The sequence below is a fragment of the Cryptosporidium sp. chipmunk genotype I genome (assembly GCF_004936735.1).
Source record: "Cryptosporidium sp. chipmunk genotype I strain 37763 chromosome Unknown contig_26, whole genome shotgun sequence".
NCBI lineage: Eukaryota > Apicomplexa > Conoidasida > Eucoccidiorida > Cryptosporidiidae > Cryptosporidium > Cryptosporidium sp. chipmunk genotype I.
In genome coordinates this window covers 435,781-455,554 of record NW_027125588.1, presented here as the reverse complement: position 1 = coordinate 455,554, position 19,774 = coordinate 435,781, and the positions used below count along the sequence as shown (strand labels likewise).

At 34.7% G+C, this 19,774-nt stretch overlaps 9 protein-coding genes across 9 annotated transcripts; 3 read left to right on the top strand and 6 right to left on the bottom strand.

The window, feature by feature from the left end:
* Positions 1-468: 468 nt before the first annotated feature.
* ELE39_002451 (cullin domain containing) lies at positions 469-4,872 on the bottom strand (the record flags this gene model as incomplete). Its single annotated transcript, XM_067345301.1, has 1 exon — positions 469-4,872. The coding sequence occupies one exon, from the start codon at positions 4,870-4,872 to the stop codon at positions 469-471; it is 4,404 nt and encodes a 1,467-aa protein (XP_067202069.1).
* Positions 4,873-5,099: 227 nt separating this feature from the next.
* On the top strand, positions 5,100-9,299 carry ELE39_002450 (protein with stromal antigen (SA STAG) domain; the record flags this gene model as incomplete). Its single annotated transcript, XM_067345300.1, has 1 exon — positions 5,100-9,299. One exon carries the CDS (start codon positions 5,100-5,102, stop codon positions 9,297-9,299), a length of 4,200 nt encoding a protein of 1,399 aa, XP_067202068.1.
* Positions 9,300-9,473: 174 nt separating this feature from the next.
* On the bottom strand, positions 9,474-10,739 carry ELE39_002449 (uncharacterized protein; the record flags this gene model as incomplete). The annotated part of the gene is made up of 1 exon (XM_067345299.1): positions 9,474-10,739. One exon carries the CDS (start codon positions 10,737-10,739, stop codon positions 9,474-9,476), a length of 1,266 nt encoding a protein of 421 aa, XP_067202067.1.
* Positions 10,740-11,034: 295 nt separating this feature from the next.
* Positions 11,035-11,787, bottom strand: ELE39_002448 (uncharacterized protein; the record flags this gene model as incomplete). The annotated part of the gene is made up of 5 exons (XM_067345298.1): positions 11,035-11,151; positions 11,230-11,282; positions 11,352-11,452; positions 11,507-11,681; positions 11,742-11,787. 5 exons carry the CDS (start codon positions 11,785-11,787, stop codon positions 11,035-11,037), a joined length of 492 nt encoding a protein of 163 aa, XP_067202066.1.
* A 494-nt stretch (positions 11,788-12,281) lies between these two features.
* On the top strand, positions 12,282-13,603 carry ELE39_002447 (exostosin family; the record flags this gene model as incomplete). Its single annotated transcript, XM_067345297.1, has 2 exons — positions 12,282-12,839; positions 12,908-13,603. The coding sequence occupies 2 exons, from the start codon at positions 12,282-12,284 to the stop codon at positions 13,601-13,603; spliced, it is 1,254 nt and encodes a 417-aa protein (XP_067202065.1).
* Positions 13,604-13,653: 50 nt separating this feature from the next.
* Positions 13,654-14,874, bottom strand: ELE39_002446 (uncharacterized protein; the record flags this gene model as incomplete). The annotated part of the gene is made up of 1 exon (XM_067345296.1): positions 13,654-14,874. One exon carries the CDS (start codon positions 14,872-14,874, stop codon positions 13,654-13,656), a length of 1,221 nt encoding a protein of 406 aa, XP_067202064.1.
* A 358-nt stretch (positions 14,875-15,232) lies between these two features.
* Positions 15,233-16,261, top strand: ELE39_002445 (uncharacterized protein; the record flags this gene model as incomplete). Its single annotated transcript, XM_067345295.1, has 1 exon — positions 15,233-16,261. The coding sequence occupies one exon, from the start codon at positions 15,233-15,235 to the stop codon at positions 16,259-16,261; it is 1,029 nt and encodes a 342-aa protein (XP_067202063.1).
* A 45-nt stretch (positions 16,262-16,306) lies between these two features.
* On the bottom strand, positions 16,307-17,056 carry ELE39_002442 (antigenic A10; the record flags this gene model as incomplete). Its single annotated transcript, XM_067345292.1, has 1 exon — positions 16,307-17,056. The coding sequence occupies one exon, from the start codon at positions 17,054-17,056 to the stop codon at positions 16,307-16,309; it is 750 nt and encodes a 249-aa protein (XP_067202060.1).
* Positions 17,057-17,474: 418 nt separating this feature from the next.
* ELE39_002441 (repeat organellar) lies at positions 17,475-19,580 on the bottom strand (the record flags this gene model as incomplete). Its single annotated transcript, XM_067345291.1, has 1 exon — positions 17,475-19,580. The coding sequence occupies one exon, from the start codon at positions 19,578-19,580 to the stop codon at positions 17,475-17,477; it is 2,106 nt and encodes a 701-aa protein (XP_067202059.1).
* Positions 19,581-19,774: the final 194 nt, after the last annotated feature.

The window sequence follows — 19,774 nt, the reverse complement described above, 5'->3', positions numbered from 1 at the left end:
TACCTGTATTATTTAACTTATTCCCACTTATTGACCCTTACGTATAAATCTCAAGTTCCACACTTCTCACACCACTCTTGTTTTTCAATGTACCTCACCTCAAAATTTCAAACCGAATTTCACGCGTAACTCCTAACACCTATTTAATTATTTTCCACAAATTGCTTTGCACGTATATTACTTATATATGTAAATACACATACATACTTGTCTTTGTTCCCCAATTCTTTGCTCTACTCGCATACATTATTTGTATCCTCTGAGTCCCGCGCCTCAAGCTCACTCTTGCTCTATGTACCAACTTTGATTTATTCATATATATATACATTTATATTACTTATTAGTTACCCCCTTTATTACTTATAGATACCCCATACTCACAGCGCGCATCTCCCCCACATAATGCCCGCTCTAACTTTAGGCGGGCATTCACGTGAAAATTATTTCCATTAGGGATTTAATGTGTGATTACTTTTCTAGGAATAATCTTCCACCTTTGTTATAGACTTCTCCCCGGTCAACCATGTTGTTTATAGCTTGTACATGCTGAGGCCATGTCAGAGTATATTGTGTGTCAGGGTTTGTAGATACTACCGTGCCCTGATGATCGCTGGAGTCTTTTTGTGAAGACTTATCCTCACCCTGGCTTGCAATCGCTGCCCTAACTCTCCCAAAGAGAACAGCCGGAGCCATCGCACCGTTAAGTTGGAGTGTCGCTCTGATGAGTAGTTCACATTCTTTAATAATATCATAGTTGGCATGTTCTCTTTCCTTGCTGAACCTGCCATTTCCAGGGGAAGAAGAATCAAATCCATGATCTTCCTGATCCAGGACGGAAGGTGTTGTAAAGTAGCAGTATTTCTCCAAATATGTCTCTGAGAAACCGATCATTGGAGGGAGATTTCCTCCACTAGCGGACTTTCCAGGCTTACTTTCTCCCTTTTTTGAGGAGCAGGAAAGTCCATCACGACTTGCAGTAGAGCCTTGGCGCCTCGTGTCCTGTATTAAATCCTTTCCTTTGAAGGAGATGGTTGTAGTGATTATTCCGGTTGGGAAATTCAAATTTAAATCCTCGTCCTCCTCGCCTTCATCGCATTCTCCCCCTAATATGTCCTGGTCCTCAGTTTCATTACGTTTTGTTGCCAAGTATCGACTATCGAAAGCCGTTCCTTCTTCCCCCCCCTTCCTTGCTCTTTCGCTGGATGCTTCTTCTGGGTTTTTGTAAGAGTCTCTCTTCGGAGTTTCCATTAAGTTTGAAAGCGTGAAGCTTTTCTTTAGATAACCACTTCTTTGACAATTGAATCCACCCAATGAGGCATTGCTATTCCTATTATTAAGCATATTACTAAAGTCTAGCATGACCGTCATATCGTTAATACTGGAGCAAAAACCTTCTTCTGTCGTATTTGTACCACTGAAAATTTCATTTGTTTGGGCTAGAGACATATCTCGCCCTTGTTCTTGCTCCTCTCTCCCCCCTGCTTCTCTTGTTAATTTGGTATTACTAAACGTCTGTGGAATATCAAAGTACTCTAACCCTTCCTCCTTATTGACTATTTGAATAATCCCCCTTGAAAGCATGTTTTCAATGCTCCAACGAACAGTCTGTTCGTCCAGCCTAAAGTGATTCAAAAGATCCGCAAATGTGACTCTAACTTCCTCTGCTAGTACTTTGTCAATACGATCAGAAGACCTATCTGTAGCCTTTGGACTGATTGTGAACCAATTCAAAATAGAATTTGAACTTATAAGCTTGTCAGAATCCAGGATTCCATCTTTTGAGGCTCCACTTTCAGAGTAATCCAAACTCCTCTCTGAATGTTTGCTTGATATATAGTCGTAAATGCTTATTTGAAGAAAATTCAAAGTTATCCTAGTCTTCACTGTGCCATCAATTGCCGTCAAGTCCACCAAGCCAACTCCGTATCGACTATAACAGTTGAAGGTCCTTCCTGGGTGTTCTCTCTCAAAGAATCGTTTGTATTCTTCAATCTCATCCTTCAATACTGGAGCTAAAGGAAATTTATCATCCCTTATCTCCATATTAATCACGCTCTCTGACCAATAATTTCTTGAAATGGTAAATCCTGTTACGGTTGGCTTGGAGTTTTCAGCAATCCTAGACCCTTCTTTAAAATTGCTGTATTCTTTATTATCCAAAATTGAACTACTTATATCCTGCAGGATTATACTGCAGTTCGTTAGCAATTGCTGCTCATCTTTACTCCCAAACTTGGAACCTGCAGAACCTCCTTTGAGCAGATTATTTCCGCTCCTTCCACCCATAGTCAACTTTATCATTTCAAAGACCGACTCATCCTTCTGAAAACGCTTCTCATCAATCTCCCAAGTATTTTCATCAACCAGACTACCTTTTTCTGTCCCATCTAAAGAGCTGGATTCAAATCCCACATCTTGTCCGCTCCCAATCACCCTTGAAGCCAGATTGAAGATGTAATCGTATAAGAGAGTTAAGTTACTTCCATAAATATGAGAAATCCAACTCAGTACTAACTTTATCTGGGGACTATGAAAGCTTTGTGAATAGTCTTGAATCTGGTCAAATGACTTTTCAAACAACCCTCTGCATTCATTTCTATAATTTGGATTGGATATTGAAAACTGAGGATAAACTCCTTCATCTGAGCAGCTTATTGGCATTATAATCTCAGAATCACTCAGTGCTGGAGAGCAGTTCTCAAGCATTAATGGCATCCAACTAACTATACAAAGTGTTGTATCTCCTCTTTGCCTCAAAGCATCCCCAAACCTCGTCAAAGTTTTGTCCATCCAGTCATTTGGGAAATCCAACATGAGCAGAAATATTATTGATTTGACGTAAAACCCTACGATCATTGAGGTTTCCACATGTAAATGAAGTAACTTGCCGTTCACATAATTTAAGATCTCTCTTGAGATCTCAGAGTACCAAACCTCTCTTAATATATTACTGCTTGGAAAGTAATTCATCGTGATATAAAGGTCCAGAATCGAGCTTTTACTCATTGGAAATTCTGCAATTAGGTCTACGACTCTTCTTTTGAGACTCCAATTGTATTCCATGTAAAACTCTTCAAATATCATTTGAAATGTCAAATCACTATTCAATGGCTCGAATTCTTTTCCAATCACACTATTATTATTATTATTATCTACTTGAAAATCTAACATTCTAGAATTCTCTCTCAAAACATTCTCTTGATCCACGGACTCAAGATCTCGAGCCTTAATATAACCAAACCCTCCATCCAATAAACCCATTAAGATTGATCCCATAAACTCATGAACATATTTGGAGTATATTCTCAGATTACTCTCCTCAGCATTTCTTTTTTCCAAAAACATTACGGCATTGGCAGATTGTATCTTTAGCAAGGAAACCACTCTTTGCTTCCACATATGTTCAAATCCCACCAATCTCATCAAAACCGGAAGGTCCCCAATTCTGGTCATCAAAGTTATTTGACTACTTTCACTAGACACATAGTCTCTACCTTGTTCCTCTGAGCAAAAAACTAGCCAAATCAACTCGTCTAACAGACTTGTGTGAGCCATTGAAAGAGCTTCAAGTGAATACTCTTCCACATTTCTATTCAAATCCTCCAGAATTGGGCCTCTGGAAATTACCCTAAGAATATCCTGAATCTTTTTGCTGTCCCAATAATCTCGATCTTCAGCATTGTTTTTTCCTCCACTCTCCTCTCCAATATTCCTATTGCCAATCAAGCTTGAATTCAACTGACCCAGGCACTTCTCAACAGAGTTTGAACAACCAATTAAACTTAATAATAGCTCCAAAGTCTCGAAATCTAAATTGGACGGAAATGAACCATTCAAACTCAATACCCTCGATGCCTTGTGTTCATAGAGGTGCTGAAGGCCTTCCAGTCTGGACTTACAAATCTCCATCCTTTTTTTTGTGTCTCCACAAGAATTATTAATCAAAACTCTTAACAAATATTCTCTCATTATTATGGGGCTTATTTCGTTCTTAATAGAGAATTCATCACTCTTAAGTATCTTTTCAGATAGAAAAGTGATTATCCCTAATATATATCTTTCCAATGCTACATCAAAACCTGGAGGAATGCTTTCTTTAAATAAAAGGCGAATCTTCGTCATAAAACCATGAATTACTCTACGAAGTGGGCATTCACTAAGATTATTAGGAAATACTTGATCCTTCGGCGAGAGACAATCATATAAAAATATATTCCTCTCCAGATGTGGAATATTAGCCAAAGCAACGGCTCCGTATAGAATGAAAACAATATTCCAAAGCAATCTGACTAATCCAAAAACCAAACAACTGTGGAAAGACAGAATATCTCTATCCATAGGAATAAGAGCCTTGCTTTCTTTAAGATAATCTTTATTCCCACTCAAACTTCCATCCACAGAATTTGTATCATTACTTGTAATTCTTGAGTCTGTTGCATCTACCTGCCCAAGTAGAAGCAGAGTAGTCCAAAAAAATGTGATCTCTTTTGAGATTACATAATCCAAAGAATGACCTAAAAAGCTTTCTAAGAGCTGTATTGAAAGTCCATTTCTATATATACAGTCCAAAGCATCGGTTATTTCTGGAGTTTCTAGTGTTGAAATTAATCTTTCAAGCTGTAATTTGCTTCTTGTGAATTTTGGGCTTGGTTCGAAACCACTCAAAATATCTTTCTGATCATCTTCAACCTGCTCATAAGCTTTCGAATTGTACAGATTTTCATCCAAAATTTTATTAATGTCACTTACAAAGCTTCTGGCTGATACACTAACCATAACCCACGCTTCTAAAACTTGCTCAGACAGCTCAGAAAAGTTATCTGCTGTTGAAGACTCACAAAGGCTATCAACAACAAAGTTCTCTGTTATCATGACTGATTTAATTATTAACCACCTTTTTTAATTTGTCCAGGTCCTCTGGCTTTGGTCATCCCAAGTTAATTTACTTACATGCCTCCAAGCCCCCCACGCATACTTGGTGAGGTAGGGCCCCCCTTGCAACTCACGAACCGGCTTTTTTTTTTAGATAAGAAGAAAAAGTAAATTTTTAAAAGCCTTGGAAACTCAGATAATAGGAAGCTCCTCCTCAAAGATCAGGAATGCCAAAGAGAACTAAGGCTTTAACTAGAGACTCTGAGGGGTTTGCAATCCCAGAGAAGCTGCGTGGTACTCCAAGTCCAGAAGCAGATCCAAATCTCAAAGAAAATTGGCCAATCTCAAATAATCAAATATCAAAGCGGAACTTCTCCAAAACACAGCTTCAAACCAGATGCAGGCTCTTTAAAACAATCAGATCCGCCGTTGAGAATCCAAAAGAGTCGAAATCAATCACTAACTTGGTATTTAACCAAATAAGAAAGGGACTCTTAGAACGTCCAAATCATTCATCATTTATCTCAAGTCTTAAGGAAATTATAAGACTTATTCTGGAAGGTGGGGGAATCCCAAGTGTGTTTTTGCAGTTAGTATCAAATTGGACAGAATCAGATTCTGCTGAAAAATGCCTTGAAAATTTAATTCTTGACCTTCAAGATAATAACACTTCTATACTCCAATACTACCCAATCAAGCCTAAGAAACCTTCTGACCTTTACTTTTGTGAAATATTTACTGATTTCTTTCTTGGAATTGGTGAAGTACTATGCAAAAGTATAGTGAAAGATATCCACCTTGATTCGATTGCAATTACATGTAGATGGATTAAATGCATAGCAAATGCATCAATCAGACCTCTTAGACACTCAGGATGTGTTGCTCTGAATGGGATCTTAAGAAGCTTAATATTAACCAAGCTTGAGCTGTTAGAGAAGCTTTCTAGATTCAAGATCCAACTTGAAAATGAGTCACAAGGTACTGGAGCTAGGGAAAGTCTGGAAGAAGAACTCTCTAAAACTAGCAAACTATGTGAAAAGCTGGAATCTATTATTAAAGACATTGTCTCCGACTCTTGGAGTTCAAGAGTTCAGGATGTGAGCCCAGATATACGCAATAACTGTCTTTGTACTCTTTCGGAAAGCATTCTACAACCTCATATGACCAGTCTAGTTTGCGAAGCCGAAATTCCTTCAATGCTCATAAGCCTCCTTCCAGAAGAACTGAACTCAAATCGTATCCAAATTTTGCGTTCCATTTTGATTTGCGTTGAAACTAAGGAAATTCTTAAGAACTGTAAGGTAATTTTGATAAATGAGTCTTTTCTAAGAAGTCTCAAAAACTTTGCAGCTCTTGCCTCTAAGCTTCCTTCAGACTCTGAAGTATCCTCATGTGGAGAACTAGCAATTAGAGTCTTAATAGGCCTTCTTAAAAACGATCTTCTTCAAGAGGAATTTGTTGACGAAATTGTGGATTTACTTTGGCTTGGACCATCATCACCAGCAATTAGTTCCCTTCTTGCTGAGTTTGTCGATTCTGCACTTTTTGAAGGTGGAATTTCCCACGAAAACATTGAAGCACGGGAACTCATTGAACTCGCATACCACCAAATAGACAATAAAAAAATTAGAAGTTTGATCAACCTGGATGGACTTAAAACCCTTGAAAGAAGCAGAATCAGATCAGATCTCCAAACATTGCTGGAATTTATTCATGAATTTGGAAGAGATTTGGTTGTCCTTACACATAGATGTGTTAATGCTTTTTGGTCCAAAGCCCCTTGTGTTAGAGATTCTAAATTCCTTGTAGAGATGCTTCTAGCAACAGAATGTTCATCAAGTTCCCAACTTGAACCTTTAGGTGAAGAAATGAGGAAAGCTCTACTACTAGTTTTACATGCCAATGTTTCTCGAATTGAAGATTCATTACTCATGGAGCCAGAAAATGCTTCAAGCTTATTGTATTCTAAAGCTGAGTCGATAATAACTAGATTCAGAGCATTTTTAGTCATTTCTGTGATTCTTGAATATATGGAACCTCTGATTCTCCTGCACGAAAAGAATACTGATTATCTTACCATATTGCTTTCAACATTTTCGACATGCATAAGTTTGTATTGCAAAATAGCACAAGATAAGGAGAATTCAAATTTCATTCCGTCTGGAATGAAGCATTTTCCTATTAAAAAGCTTATTGCTCTTCTCCATAGCCACACTGACTCAAGAGTAATTGATGGAATTTGTATGACTTTTTCTCCGATTTCCAGCTTAGATTGTAAGAATCTTCAATTTAATGAAAGCTCTTTAATAGATATTCAATCGGATATTGAATCCCTTAATAAAAAGCTTCTGGACACTTTATTTGCTTCTGGAAGAGAGTTTCTGGCAAATACTGATGGGCTTTTGTACTCCGATGTAGCTAAAAATATATCCAACCCCAAGAAATCAAAGAAATCGTCAACAAAAACTAGTAACGCACAAAACTCTGCATTAAATACGATGTGTAACTTTAGAAAAGCCTTCGGAGTCGTGAAATACCTTACTACTAGTAATATATATTTGTCAAACCAATTCAGAGATAACTTATCACCATATAAATCTTCAGAAATGTCACCTGAACGGGGATCAGGAGTCCCCGTATCTTTTGAAATTCTGTTTGAGGTTCTCGAAAGAACTGAAAGGATTATTCAACTGAATCTAGACGAAATTCTCTCACACCAATGTACTCAACTTTATACTCTTACGCTCGATATGATCACCACAGGATATGTTCACCTTGTCCAAGATCTTCTACAAGGAGTGGATGTTAACTCCATTGAAAATAACGAAATGGACGATGAAGATGGCCAGGAGAGTGAAAATAATTATCTTACTTTAAGTAATCTTAAAGAATCCACAATTGAAATATATAAGGCAGTGAGACACAAGCTGAGCAGTATTTTACTTGAGTCTATAAGAAGTAATATCAAGCATAAATTAGTAGATGGTCAATGCCTCAATTTAATTAGCCTCCTTTCTTTGTGTTCTTTTCTTGTAATGACGGGACTTCAGGGAACTGTTGAAAACAACTTACAAGATCCCGATGCAGACTGTGAGGTGAAATGGGCTCTTTCAGATTCTGAATTGGCGTTAATTACAAAGGAATCAATTTACTGGACTTGTTCAAACCGTGGTAAGCATTTGAATGATTTTAAACTTCCAGATCTTTCATCTTCTTTGATTGAAGGATTTAATAGTATTTTAAACTTTTCTGATAATGATAAGCCATATTATTTACTTTATCCAAGCTGCAGGATCTTTGAGCCATTGGATAATTTAAAAGATGAATCCTTTGTCACAACTCCTGAGACATTGTTAGTATACAAGAACAAAATAAACGACTTCCTTGTTCATCCATTTTCTCCTGGTTGTATCCTCGCGACAATATCAATATCCTCCCAGTATAAAACCACTGTAGAAGTCTTTACTCCAATTCTTATAAATTATTTGACAGATATTGAGGATGTTATGATTAATAACTATTATCTTGAAAGTATCCAACCAAATCTAGGATCTGTAACTAGCAAAGAAAAGCTTGCTTTTGCGAATAAGTTCATTGAATCTGCATTATTTAAGGAGGACCAAGGGTACCTGGGTGTATTTACTTGTATTTTAATTTGTATGATTATTTCCTATATCCAAGAAAATCATTCAAAAGCTCAAAGGCTTAGCAAGAAACTATTACCAACATTTTCTTCCAAATTCGGGTGGAGAAAAGTAGAAGAATTAATTAAATCCAATTCCTTAGACCTATCAAGGTCAATTCTTGAATGCTTGCGATTTTCTCTCTTTGGAGAGATTTCTCTCCCAGTATTTAGAGATATCATTTCCAGGGATGAACTTATTGAAAAAAGTATCAAAACTAAGGGAATCATTAAATTATTTTTGGACTTCCTCACAACCCAAAATGCTCCAGGAGGAGGAAAAACTGTGATCAGCTTTCTTTCTGCTCCCGAAATTCAAAGAATTCTAGACCAGGCTAAGTCTCTTTGCAATATCGATGGAAGCAACTCTTCTGGTAGTAGTAGGCTTTCAATAATGTTGAATAAGGAGTTATTTGATAGTGATTTCTTGAATTTCTTGGATATTATTTCAGGCCAATCTGAGAAGAAAACCTCCAAGAACAAAATCTCTCAAAAACAGTCAACCAAAGATTCCGAAAATAACTCAATAAATATCTCAATCGAAAACAGCACTGACGAATCTTCAAAATCCAAACAAAATAGGCCAAAAAGAAAAAGGTCTTCTAGAGCTTCAGGATCAAAAGTTATTTACTTGGAAGATGATGATGAAGAGGAAGATTTTATCGATTTAGATGAGGAAGATAATGATGAAGAAATGGTTGAAGATTCCAATTTATCTGAAAATGAAACCGAAATTGGGGTTTAAGATGGCCAAGAGTGACTTTCAATTTTTATAAAAATACAAATCTCCAGTTCATAAATAAATAAAGAAATTACTTTTTGAGTTTTTAAGGTATTTCCTCAAAACTATTTAAGAAAATAATAAAGGCATTACACAATTCTTCAGACTTAAATTGATGTTTATTTGATTTGGAATACATCAAACTTCGTTTTTCCACCTACAAAGTATCTCTCCATGCTTACTTACAATTGTATCTATACTTCTACATCCCCAATATAAACCAAATGCTGCTGTACTATTGTCATTATGAAAGGTTTCCTTATTAATATCCCAAAGAGCCCCAGGGCCAGATCCTAACATATATGGTCTATTTAACTCTTCTCTTGAAAGCTCTTGTGAAAATGCAATCCTTGAAATGTTCTTGTATGCGAGATAACCTGAAATCAAAATATCATCCGTGAAGAACATGTGATTGATAGTTTCTGTAGGACAATTATTCTTTAGCGTTAAAATATCTTTACTAATGAACTTCTTTTGAAGAAAATATGTCCCGACTCCACTCAGAAGATCCACACTTCTTATGACAAAATTTGCACTCTTTTGATCGTGGCTTACTCTGTGAAGTCTATCTGTTCTATATGTTGGATCGCATTTATCATGAAAAGCTTGCCCTCTTCTTCCCAAAGCTGCTTCTGGAAATTTCTCATGGACATAAATATAGTCACAAACTAGATGCCTTGAGTATCTTGTATCATCATCTAATATTACCAGCCCTGCATCTTCTGGAATATTCCCAATTTCTATTGGTAACAAAAATTTTGTTGCTGGGCCATAGTCTTTTCCCCTTAAAATCCTCAATAATGGAAATCTGGCCTTATCTTGCAAATAATTCGGAATTGGAGGATACTCCTCTCCTGTTCTTTCAAAAATGTATGGAACAGATAAAATCACTTCTTTAATCCCATAAGTCTGTTTGTGCAGTAAATCCAAATACTTACCCAAATTATCAATTCTTTTTGGGGTCGTAGTAAGTAATATATATACTGGGCCTTCAAAACTATACTTGCACGGAAACAAAACAGAATTCAAAACAAATCCATTCTTTGATTCCTCTTTAATAATGAATTCTTTTGCTGTCATATTCTTCTCATTTGCTTCCACATATTTTGCAATCTTATTAATTGAAGCACCAATTGTATCAAACATATCTTTGCTTTCGGAAAACTTAAGTGAAATTCTGAGTATTGAGTCATTTAGCATATCTATGTCACCCAAGCCTCTTCTATTTATTTTATCGTCCTCTTCTAACTCATAAAACACTCCCTTACTTCCATTCTCAGCGTATCCGCTTGTATTTATTAATATATAAAAAGTTCCTCCCACGAATATTAATATTGACAATCCAAAGGCAAGTAATTGGAATTTTATTGCTTTACCACTTGTAAAATCATTATGTGAACTCATCCTCTATTACTTTTTTTAATTACACTTAAATTCAACTATAATCTAATAGCTATTTTTATTCCAAAAAAAAAACATATATTCTTATTCAGGAAATTATAGAATTAATTAATCACCCTTAATAACTAGTCAATATTTAGTAAATAAATTCATATACCGGTGTTTACATGCAATTTTTACATGCAAGTCATGTAATATATGTAAGCTTCCACGTACTAAATATTTATTAAATTGATTTCTCCCCATTTTTTATTATTAATAATAAATATAGAAATTAAAAAAGATGTTTGAAATATTTTCATGTTCTTTTTGAATTCATTATTTTATTCTGACAGAACTTGCGTTCAAAACGTGCCAAAATAACTGAAATAAATGCAAATAAAGCACAGTATACAAGCTGTGGAAGAGTTATTCTCTGTAAATATAAATCAAATTAGTAATTTGATTGTACATTCTTTTAAAAAAAAAAAAATCCACCGAACTCTTAACTTACCTTTAAATTTGGATCGTTAAAATACTTTTCGAAACCTTGAACTGGCGAGTAAACTTTAAGTTCAAATTAATTATTTTAGTATAAGTCACCTAGTTTTAGCTAAAAATAACCAAATAACTTACCTGAGAATCCTATAGTAATCCCCAATAGCAGTTCTACACCCGTATTTAATGAATAAGTTGCGACTCTTCTGTCAAAATGGGTGTAAATTGCAGAAATTGTACTTAAAAAGTATAATAAATTAGTATTAAACGTTTTATATGATCAAAAAACTTACAGTAACAAAGATAGTAATGACCCAGGGTAGTTCCTGAATATGAAATTCACAAAAATATATACTGCATGCACTCCAATCATCCCTACAAACAACTCTCTTAAGAAAACAACATAATTCGGGATGATTGACTCGGAAGTCTCCTCCAAATTTACTTCCATTGCTTTAGATGAATTTTCTAAGGCTTTTGTTGATTATTTTATTAACCCCACATACGCACTCACAGAATTCAACCTACCCACAGCCTCACTTGATCTTTCTGTCACAGTTTCTAAAGGTCTCATTTCTTGATTTGGCACTTCAACAGTCTTTTCTCACAAACACTATCAATTTATAGAAATTTCAAAAATATTGAATTTTATTTCCTTTTAAATATTTTTTTTTAAATTTTTTTTAATTATTTATTTTTTTTTTCTCATGATTTGGGGGCGTCCACATTAATTCGAAATAATAATATTTAAAGATTACATGTACGCGTTACTAAAAGGTATCACAATATGACACGTAATACAAAAATTAAATTAAATTTTAAAAAATATTTAAAAAAAATATTTTTAATCGTTAAATTAAAAATATTTTTTGAAAATTGAAATAATATTTTTGAAAAATAATAGTAATTGAAGAAAGAGTAAATGATATTTCTAGCTTCAAGGAAAAGGTGAATGAGTTAAAAATTGATTTAGAAAGGAATGAAATCATACTAAAAAGATCATAAAGGTGGCAATAGGTGATATTATTTTGGCTTGAGTAAATTCAGAACCATTTCATTTTTAAAAAAATGAAACTGCCGTGTAATTTTCTAATTTTGTTAGAATTTGCATGCATGCTAATAATTTCAGGGGGAGTAATAATTTACCTGTACATCCAAGAATTCCCATACAGAAATAACTCGAGAAGTTTTTTCCTAGAAAGTCATCCTCAGATTGATTATTTGGAATGCAATTTGAGCTTCGATGGGAATTTAAATCAAATAAAATTGCAAAATATAACAAAACAAAACAAAGACGACGCCACAGAAATCTGTTTAAGTAATGAGCAAATCCGAATTTTCAGCCTAACCAAAAACTTGAGGCCTAGACTAAGTACAAACTATTCAGGTTATATGGGACCCTGGATAGAAGATGGAGTATTTTGCAATTGGATTGCACAATATTCAATTAAACAAGTCAAAGCATGTAATGAATCCGGCCCAATTCCTCCAGTGTATATCCCAATATTCTGGACTTCAATCCAAAGAAATAGGGTAGAGTTTAATGTAAAGAAAGAGTGGTACAACAAGTCTCAGAATGTATTAAATTCACTAAATAATGAAACTTTGTATTTTACTGTACTTCAGGTAAGTTTTAAGATATTTGGCACTATTGCCAAATGTTTAATCATTTTTATAACACTAACTCAATATAGGATGCAGAGGGATTTAAGAAGTCAAAATTGAAATTTATGTCCATGTCAAACTTAATAGTGTTTAATGCAGGAGGGGCAACAACTGGGTTTAAGCAAGTTCCTATCCCTCTAATTAAAGGTGAACTTCAATATGAAGGACTGAATGCAGAGAAAGATATTTGGCTGTCTTCAACTATAGTTAAGAGACATTTTCCAGTTAGGAAGAAATTATTTGAGACTTTTGCATATTATAATATAACTGATGAAATTTTGGACAAAATGAACTCTTTTGAAATGTTTGGAAATAATACAAAACAATTTATTCACTACCAAGGAGATCAATTCAAACAAATAATTCAACGTTCAACTTTCCACTTATGTCCTAGGGGGTTTGGAAGAACCTCTTTTAGACTCTATGAGTCAGTACAACTAGGGACTATCCCAATATATATTTGGGATGACATAAATTGGATCCCATATGGAAACTTAATGGAAAGACTTGGAATAATAATTCATGTTTCTCAAATTGAAGATATATTCGATATTCTGAATTCATTGAGCAAGGATGAATTAAGGTTTAAATTTGAACAGATTAAAAAATTCAAACACTGGTTCACTTATCTGGGAATTACAAATTACATATTGAAAGTAATTAAAAGACTTCCTCCTGATATTATTTCAAAGCAAAATATAGAAAGTAAGTATTTAGCTTTATAGTAAGAATATAGATATTAGCAAATAGAATATAGTATTCAATAATCTAATTATCAGTAATCTATTATACGTTCTATAGTATGTATCATTGTTTTTGTAAGAACTGATGGCCTAAAATTTTTACAAATCCCTAAGCTCTTTAAAAGTTCTACGGATCTTTCTGTGCTTTGTTGATAGATTTCCCTTCTGATTCTGCGAGTTCTGTAGGGCTCGGGTAACGTTTCAGCCAATTGAGAAGCAACTTTTGTAGATTCCCAAAAGTCAGATTGGACTTGGGGATTCTGTTTGATACTAAAAACTTTATTGCTTTTATATGTATTGTCACTAGATGTAGCAGCAAGATCCTCAATATGCAAATCAGATTTATCGCTTTGTTCACTTCCCCAAGAATGTAAGAGGGATTTGCTCTTTAAAGGAGAACTTAAACTGCTATAGTCAGATTGGTAGTCAGAATCCTTAATTTTGTGTTTTTTCATTTCAGACATTTCCTTCCTCAAAAGCTTTTCCCTGAGCCTTCTTTTGGCTTCCTCTATTGGCATTGGGAGCTGGAACTCGTTTGGGAAGAACTCTGATTCACAGCTAAAAGGCTCTTCTTGATTATGTTGAATATATAAATTTGAATAGTCATAGAGACAGTTTTCTGAAGAGCTGTATCTTGTAACAGGTTGTTGATGAACTGGAACACTTGAAGATCCTGGTGACTTTAAAGATAAATTTAACGGACTTGGATTGGGAAGGAAGTTTGAAATATCTATAGAAACGGAGCTTCTTGGGGGAGTATTATAGAAATCCTGTTTTCTATTCAAATCAATCATCTGGGAATTCCTATTTAGATCAAATTCTGGTCTATTTGAGTTGGATTCCATTTGCTTGATTGCTTTTGATGGAAAGTAATAGTTCAAACATATCTGACAACTTTTTACCAAACTTTCTTTATCAAGTTGAAATGACCTATCCTCAATAATGTTGATTATACATATCAGGATATGATAGGAGTACTTTGCAATGCTCCTCCTTTGAGAAAATATCTTTACTCTATTAAAGTCAAAATGAGTAACAAAACAGTTTATGAGATCTCCAAATCTTTTATAAATATCAACAACTTCAGAGTAAGATAAGCTTTGTTTGCATTCTTTCAGCTCTTTAACTTCATTAGACATATGTTTGAGTGACTTTTGTATGATAGAAATCTCTTCCAATGAGAGGATATCTGTTGAATTCTTCCATATTTGTTCTATTCCTTTTAATTTAATTACCGGTTTAATCTGACTCATTTAAAAAAAGGATGTGATTATCCTCTGAAAGTTCAGATTTTGCTTAAAAACATATTTATATAGGTCAGGCAAACCCTCTGGATTTTTTTCCCTTAAGCTTATGAGGGCTTTTCTATATAGCATGCAAATAGGAATATTTTGGCGGCACGCAAGTAACTATATAATATTACAAAGATTTAATCTAAGAGGAAAAAAAATATTGAAAATAAAAATTAAAAAAAGAAAAAAAAAAGATTTAAAGTTATTAATATATAGAAGAATAAAGTGAGAGTAATTGGTTGGGTTTTTAATTTAGGAATTGATAGTGCTTAATGTTTGAGTTAATGTGGTTGAGTTTGAATTGATCAAAAGCTTATTAATGGAGGATAAATCGGGGTTAATAAATGAGAATGACTTTATGCTCAAAAGTCGGTTAGAGGTAAAGTTGAATGATTTGGAAAAGAAACATTTAGAAACCAAAGAGAGGGAGGCTCAAACAGTAGGGTTCCTTGAAAGAAAATTGAGACAGGTAGAATTAGAACATAAGACAGAGCTAAAGCTAAGAAGGCAGTTAAGATATGAAGTAAATAATTTGAGGAAGAAGCTTTTGGAGACCTACCAGCTATATAGCAATACACTGGAGCATAATGAACTAATGAGAAGCGAAATTGACAGGTTAAAGGGAAGTATCTTAAAAAGTAAGAGTAAACAAGTGGATTTGACAGCTTCAAAACAGGTTGAGATTGAAATAAATGAGTCATTTCAACATGATTATTGCTTTAACAACGAAAATAGTAGACTAGAAAAAAAGAACAGGTCAACTTTGAGAGGTTCGAATGAATTCGACTTGAGAGAAAGCAAACTTTCAATGAGTTTCGATGCAAGAAGTGGAAGGCAATCTTTTAATAGAGGTAGTTTACTTTCAAAAAAGAATTTGTTTTCTAGCATTAATAGGACGGCTGAGAGGATTAAAATCCCAAGTGATGGGAGAACTCTGGGGAAAGCCATTTCAGGTAATGAAATTTCGAGGGATCTGAACCTTAAGTCAGAGAGAGCAAAGGATTGGTTAAATCAGATTGAGGAACTTTATAAGCCTTTAGAGTACCCTAAGCTATGTAATAGAATGTACAAGACTGAGTTGGACCAATTTTCTGGTATTGGGGCAGTTGAGAGCTCTTTGAATTTGGGGGAAGATTCATTTTCCGATGAAGAATGTTATTCAGACGAATACGATATCTCAGAGAACGCTGAAGATGTTATAACAAACACGGGGTTCATAATAGACCAAATAAACCAGCAAGACAAGGAGCTTTCCACACTTTTAAACAAAACTTTTATTAGTACAAACAATAAAAGTAGAACCGCCTCAAAGAACAGATTGAGGAATTTGAGAAATAATAGAAAGTAGAAGGGCATTGATACTAGTAATGATAGCTAAGTAATTTTTTCAAATCTATATACAAAAACCGCTTTCCCTTGGTGCTTTTACATGTCCATTTTCGCGGTTAAAATTTAACATATAACAAGGCTGAAACTGGCTCTGGACATCCTGTAGAATGGGAACGCTTTGATTCCTTGGCCCAAATACCAGTGGGCTGGATGGGAGGTACTCTTGATGGCGATTTTGAAACATGAGTGGCGTTGATGCAACAGGTACCATTGGAACTTTTGGCTTAAATATACTAAAATGAAGTGGCGGGTAACATTTGGGCGGGCACATGGATGGCTGTTTAATTTTTAAGGCAGCAGTCGGAAACCTGGGTGGGTCTGGGATAAGGTCGGGGTCGACAATGCATGATTCTGATTTTTTACTTGCTTGTTCTAAGTATGAGATGGGTAGATCTCTGATGTATGAATAGGAGTCAATGAATTCTATGGGATCTTCATCCAAAATGATGTTAACAATTCCTTGTTGGATCTTTTTCCCGACAGTAGAAAGCACCCTAGGCTTGATTTGAGCATTAATTTCTTTTATATGAATTTGGAATGTTCCGCTTGCGGGAGAGTAAGTGATCTTCATTGAGTCTAATGTTCCATTATATATTTGAATGGGAATACCTTTTTCCTCGAATTGTTTATTAATACATTGTGAGTTAGCCTTAACATGGTCAACTTGTAGTCCTTGGTTGATGTCCCATTTAAGATCCTCAAGATGCAAGAACTTTTTAAGATATATGTTAATTAAATTTCTGATTATTTCCATCTAATTACTATCTTTAAAAGCTTAGATTAGTTTATAACACTGATTTGCTTGTTTTGACTTTTTTTTTAGATCTCACATTCAACTTCTTTCTTATGAATACGGAGTTCGCAAATGTTGATTAAAGGTGCGAATAATCAGACCAGACTTGTGTAATTTTTGAGCTTTTCTTGCTTTAATTCTTTTAGAATTTGAATCCTAAACGAGCAATCGAGTTAAATAATTTCATAAAAAGCATTTATTTATAAAAAATGAATTGGCGCGAAATGTTGGAGAATCCCTAAATTAATCATAAAGACATATAAATATAATATATTAATATTCGCTAATTATATTTCATGCGGATGAAAGTAAATTAAGGGGGGTTAACATAATTTGTTTGAAACTACTTAGTTTCACAGGATGGACCATGTTTGATCACTCAATATAGTTGTTTTTCAGAGTAGTTCCTTTGGTGAACTAATAAACTGGGCCTTCTAGGGGCCTTTAGATTGAGTTTAGACTGAATACTGTTTCTGGAAGCAGAAACGTTGGAATTGACGGGATTAATTTCTTCAGGATTTGAAGGGGCGGTCACAGAGGAACTTTTCTTTGATAATTCCCGTTTGTCCCCTGAAATAGACGATCTCGTACTATTGGCTTGAATATTTTCACTGTTTGTATTGAAGAAAACCTGTTTTTGAGAACTTTGAGCGACACCAGAGTCTCTCAATCTGAGATTTTCAAGCATGAGACGAGTATTGTCTCTCTTGAGTTGTTCAATTTCCTCTGTTGTACGCTTATGAAGAATTTCAACTTCGACTTTGGCCCAATCCCTCTGCCTAATGTCTTTTTTAAGCTGCTCACGTTCCCTCCTGAGTCCTTGTACCTGATCAAATAGAGTTTCAATTTCTGCATTATTAAGATTTGAATTTGAACAGTTGACAGATTTCCCACTTTTAAGTTGATCTAACTCACAACTCAATTCATCAACTTTGCTTTCAAGCTCTTTGCAATGCTCAATGACAGCTTCAACTGAGGAAATCTTGTCACTGTCCATAGAATCGCCAACAATCCCAGATCTAGTTTTTTTTTGGCTCTTATACATATCACTAAGTACATTATCGAGCTCCTTTCTTAATGAGTGGGCATCTTGCTCAAACTTTTGATGTAACTTCTTTTCATTATAATACTGTTCAAGGATTTTTTCTTGCTCAACTTTAAGGCAATCAAACTCTTTATCCTTTTGCTTTATTGCCTCCTCACTAAAAACTAGCTTCTGCTCAGTGTCTTTAAAATCTTTAGCTGTTTTTTCAAGCTCTAATGATAAAAAGTGTTTTTCACTAGAAATGGTAACTAATTTTTCTTCAAGACTCTTGACTATTCTGTTTAAAGACTCAATCTCGATACTATCCTTTTCCCCACGTATACTCTCGCTCTTGAGTTTCCTTAACTCTTCATCCTTTTCTCTAAGCCTTTCCTCGTAATTCTCTACCAGTTTTATTTGCATATTTTGTGTATCTTTTGCTTTTTCTCGGCTTTTTTTGATAAAATTATCAATAAATTCCGATTGCTTCTTTTCCTGAATTTCAATCACTTTTCTTAACTCAGAATTCTCTTCCTGAAGTCTAATTACCCAATTCGAATACTCCTTCTCCAGATCGTCAAGCTCCCTCTGTTTATCCTTAAGCTCTGACTCCACTATTTCTTCCACATTTAGGTTCGTATTATTGAATTCATACTCGAAAATTTTTTGCTTAAGCTCAAAATTCTCCTTTTTATACTGTTTTATTAGGTAATGCAAACAATCAATCTCGTAGTTCATATCGATTTCCTCGTTGTTAGTTCCTTCATCCTCTAGAGCTGTATCCACAGAGCCACTATTCAACTGCTCAAAAATTTCTTCTACCTTTTTAGTATCTATAATTAATTCGCCATTAGACTTATGAGGTTCAATAATACTCAGAGAAACCTCAACTCTCACCTTTTTTTTTGGCTTTTCCTTAACTAGCTTTTCAATTCTAGTCTTTAAATCCTTGTTTTCTAGCTTCAACACCTTATATCTGTCTTTATACTTGGCTTGCTCCTCAACATCCATCGAAAGCAGCTCCAACATACTCAAACATTTCTTTAAACTCTCTCTAAACTCATCCTCAGACTCATTTTTAAATAAAACTTCCGATGATATCTTTCCTCCATTCAATATCTTGCTTATGTGGCAACCAGCATTCATGTACTTACGTAGCATTGTCTTCAAATACTCATTATATTTTCCCAAATCTCTTACCATCTTCTGCGACTCTTTCAGCTGGCTTTTTGCTGAAATCTCCCCCAGGTATGAGTCTATCTCGTCTTCTTTTAGCTTCTTTATAAAAAGCTCCAAACTTCTCTGATTTTCTTTATAATCGTTCAAACGATTTAGTAAATCCGTGTTTTCAACCTCCCTCCATCCCACCTCCCTATTCAACTCACAGTTCCTTAGAAATAATTCCAAATTCTCTTGAAAAATCTCATCCTGCTGCATTTGTGCTGTTTTCTTAATTTCCATTTTTTTTGCATGTACCCACATTGATTTACATGCTTTTTTCATGCTAGCGGCCAATTTACATACGAATTGGGCGGGAACCCCCTACATGTCAAAACACCGGTATATGACACTAAAACATGCTAAAATTTGTGGACAAAGTTGAGAGGCAGAGCAGAGTGCTGGAATCCTATAGTTTTGTTAGCAAAAATCACAAA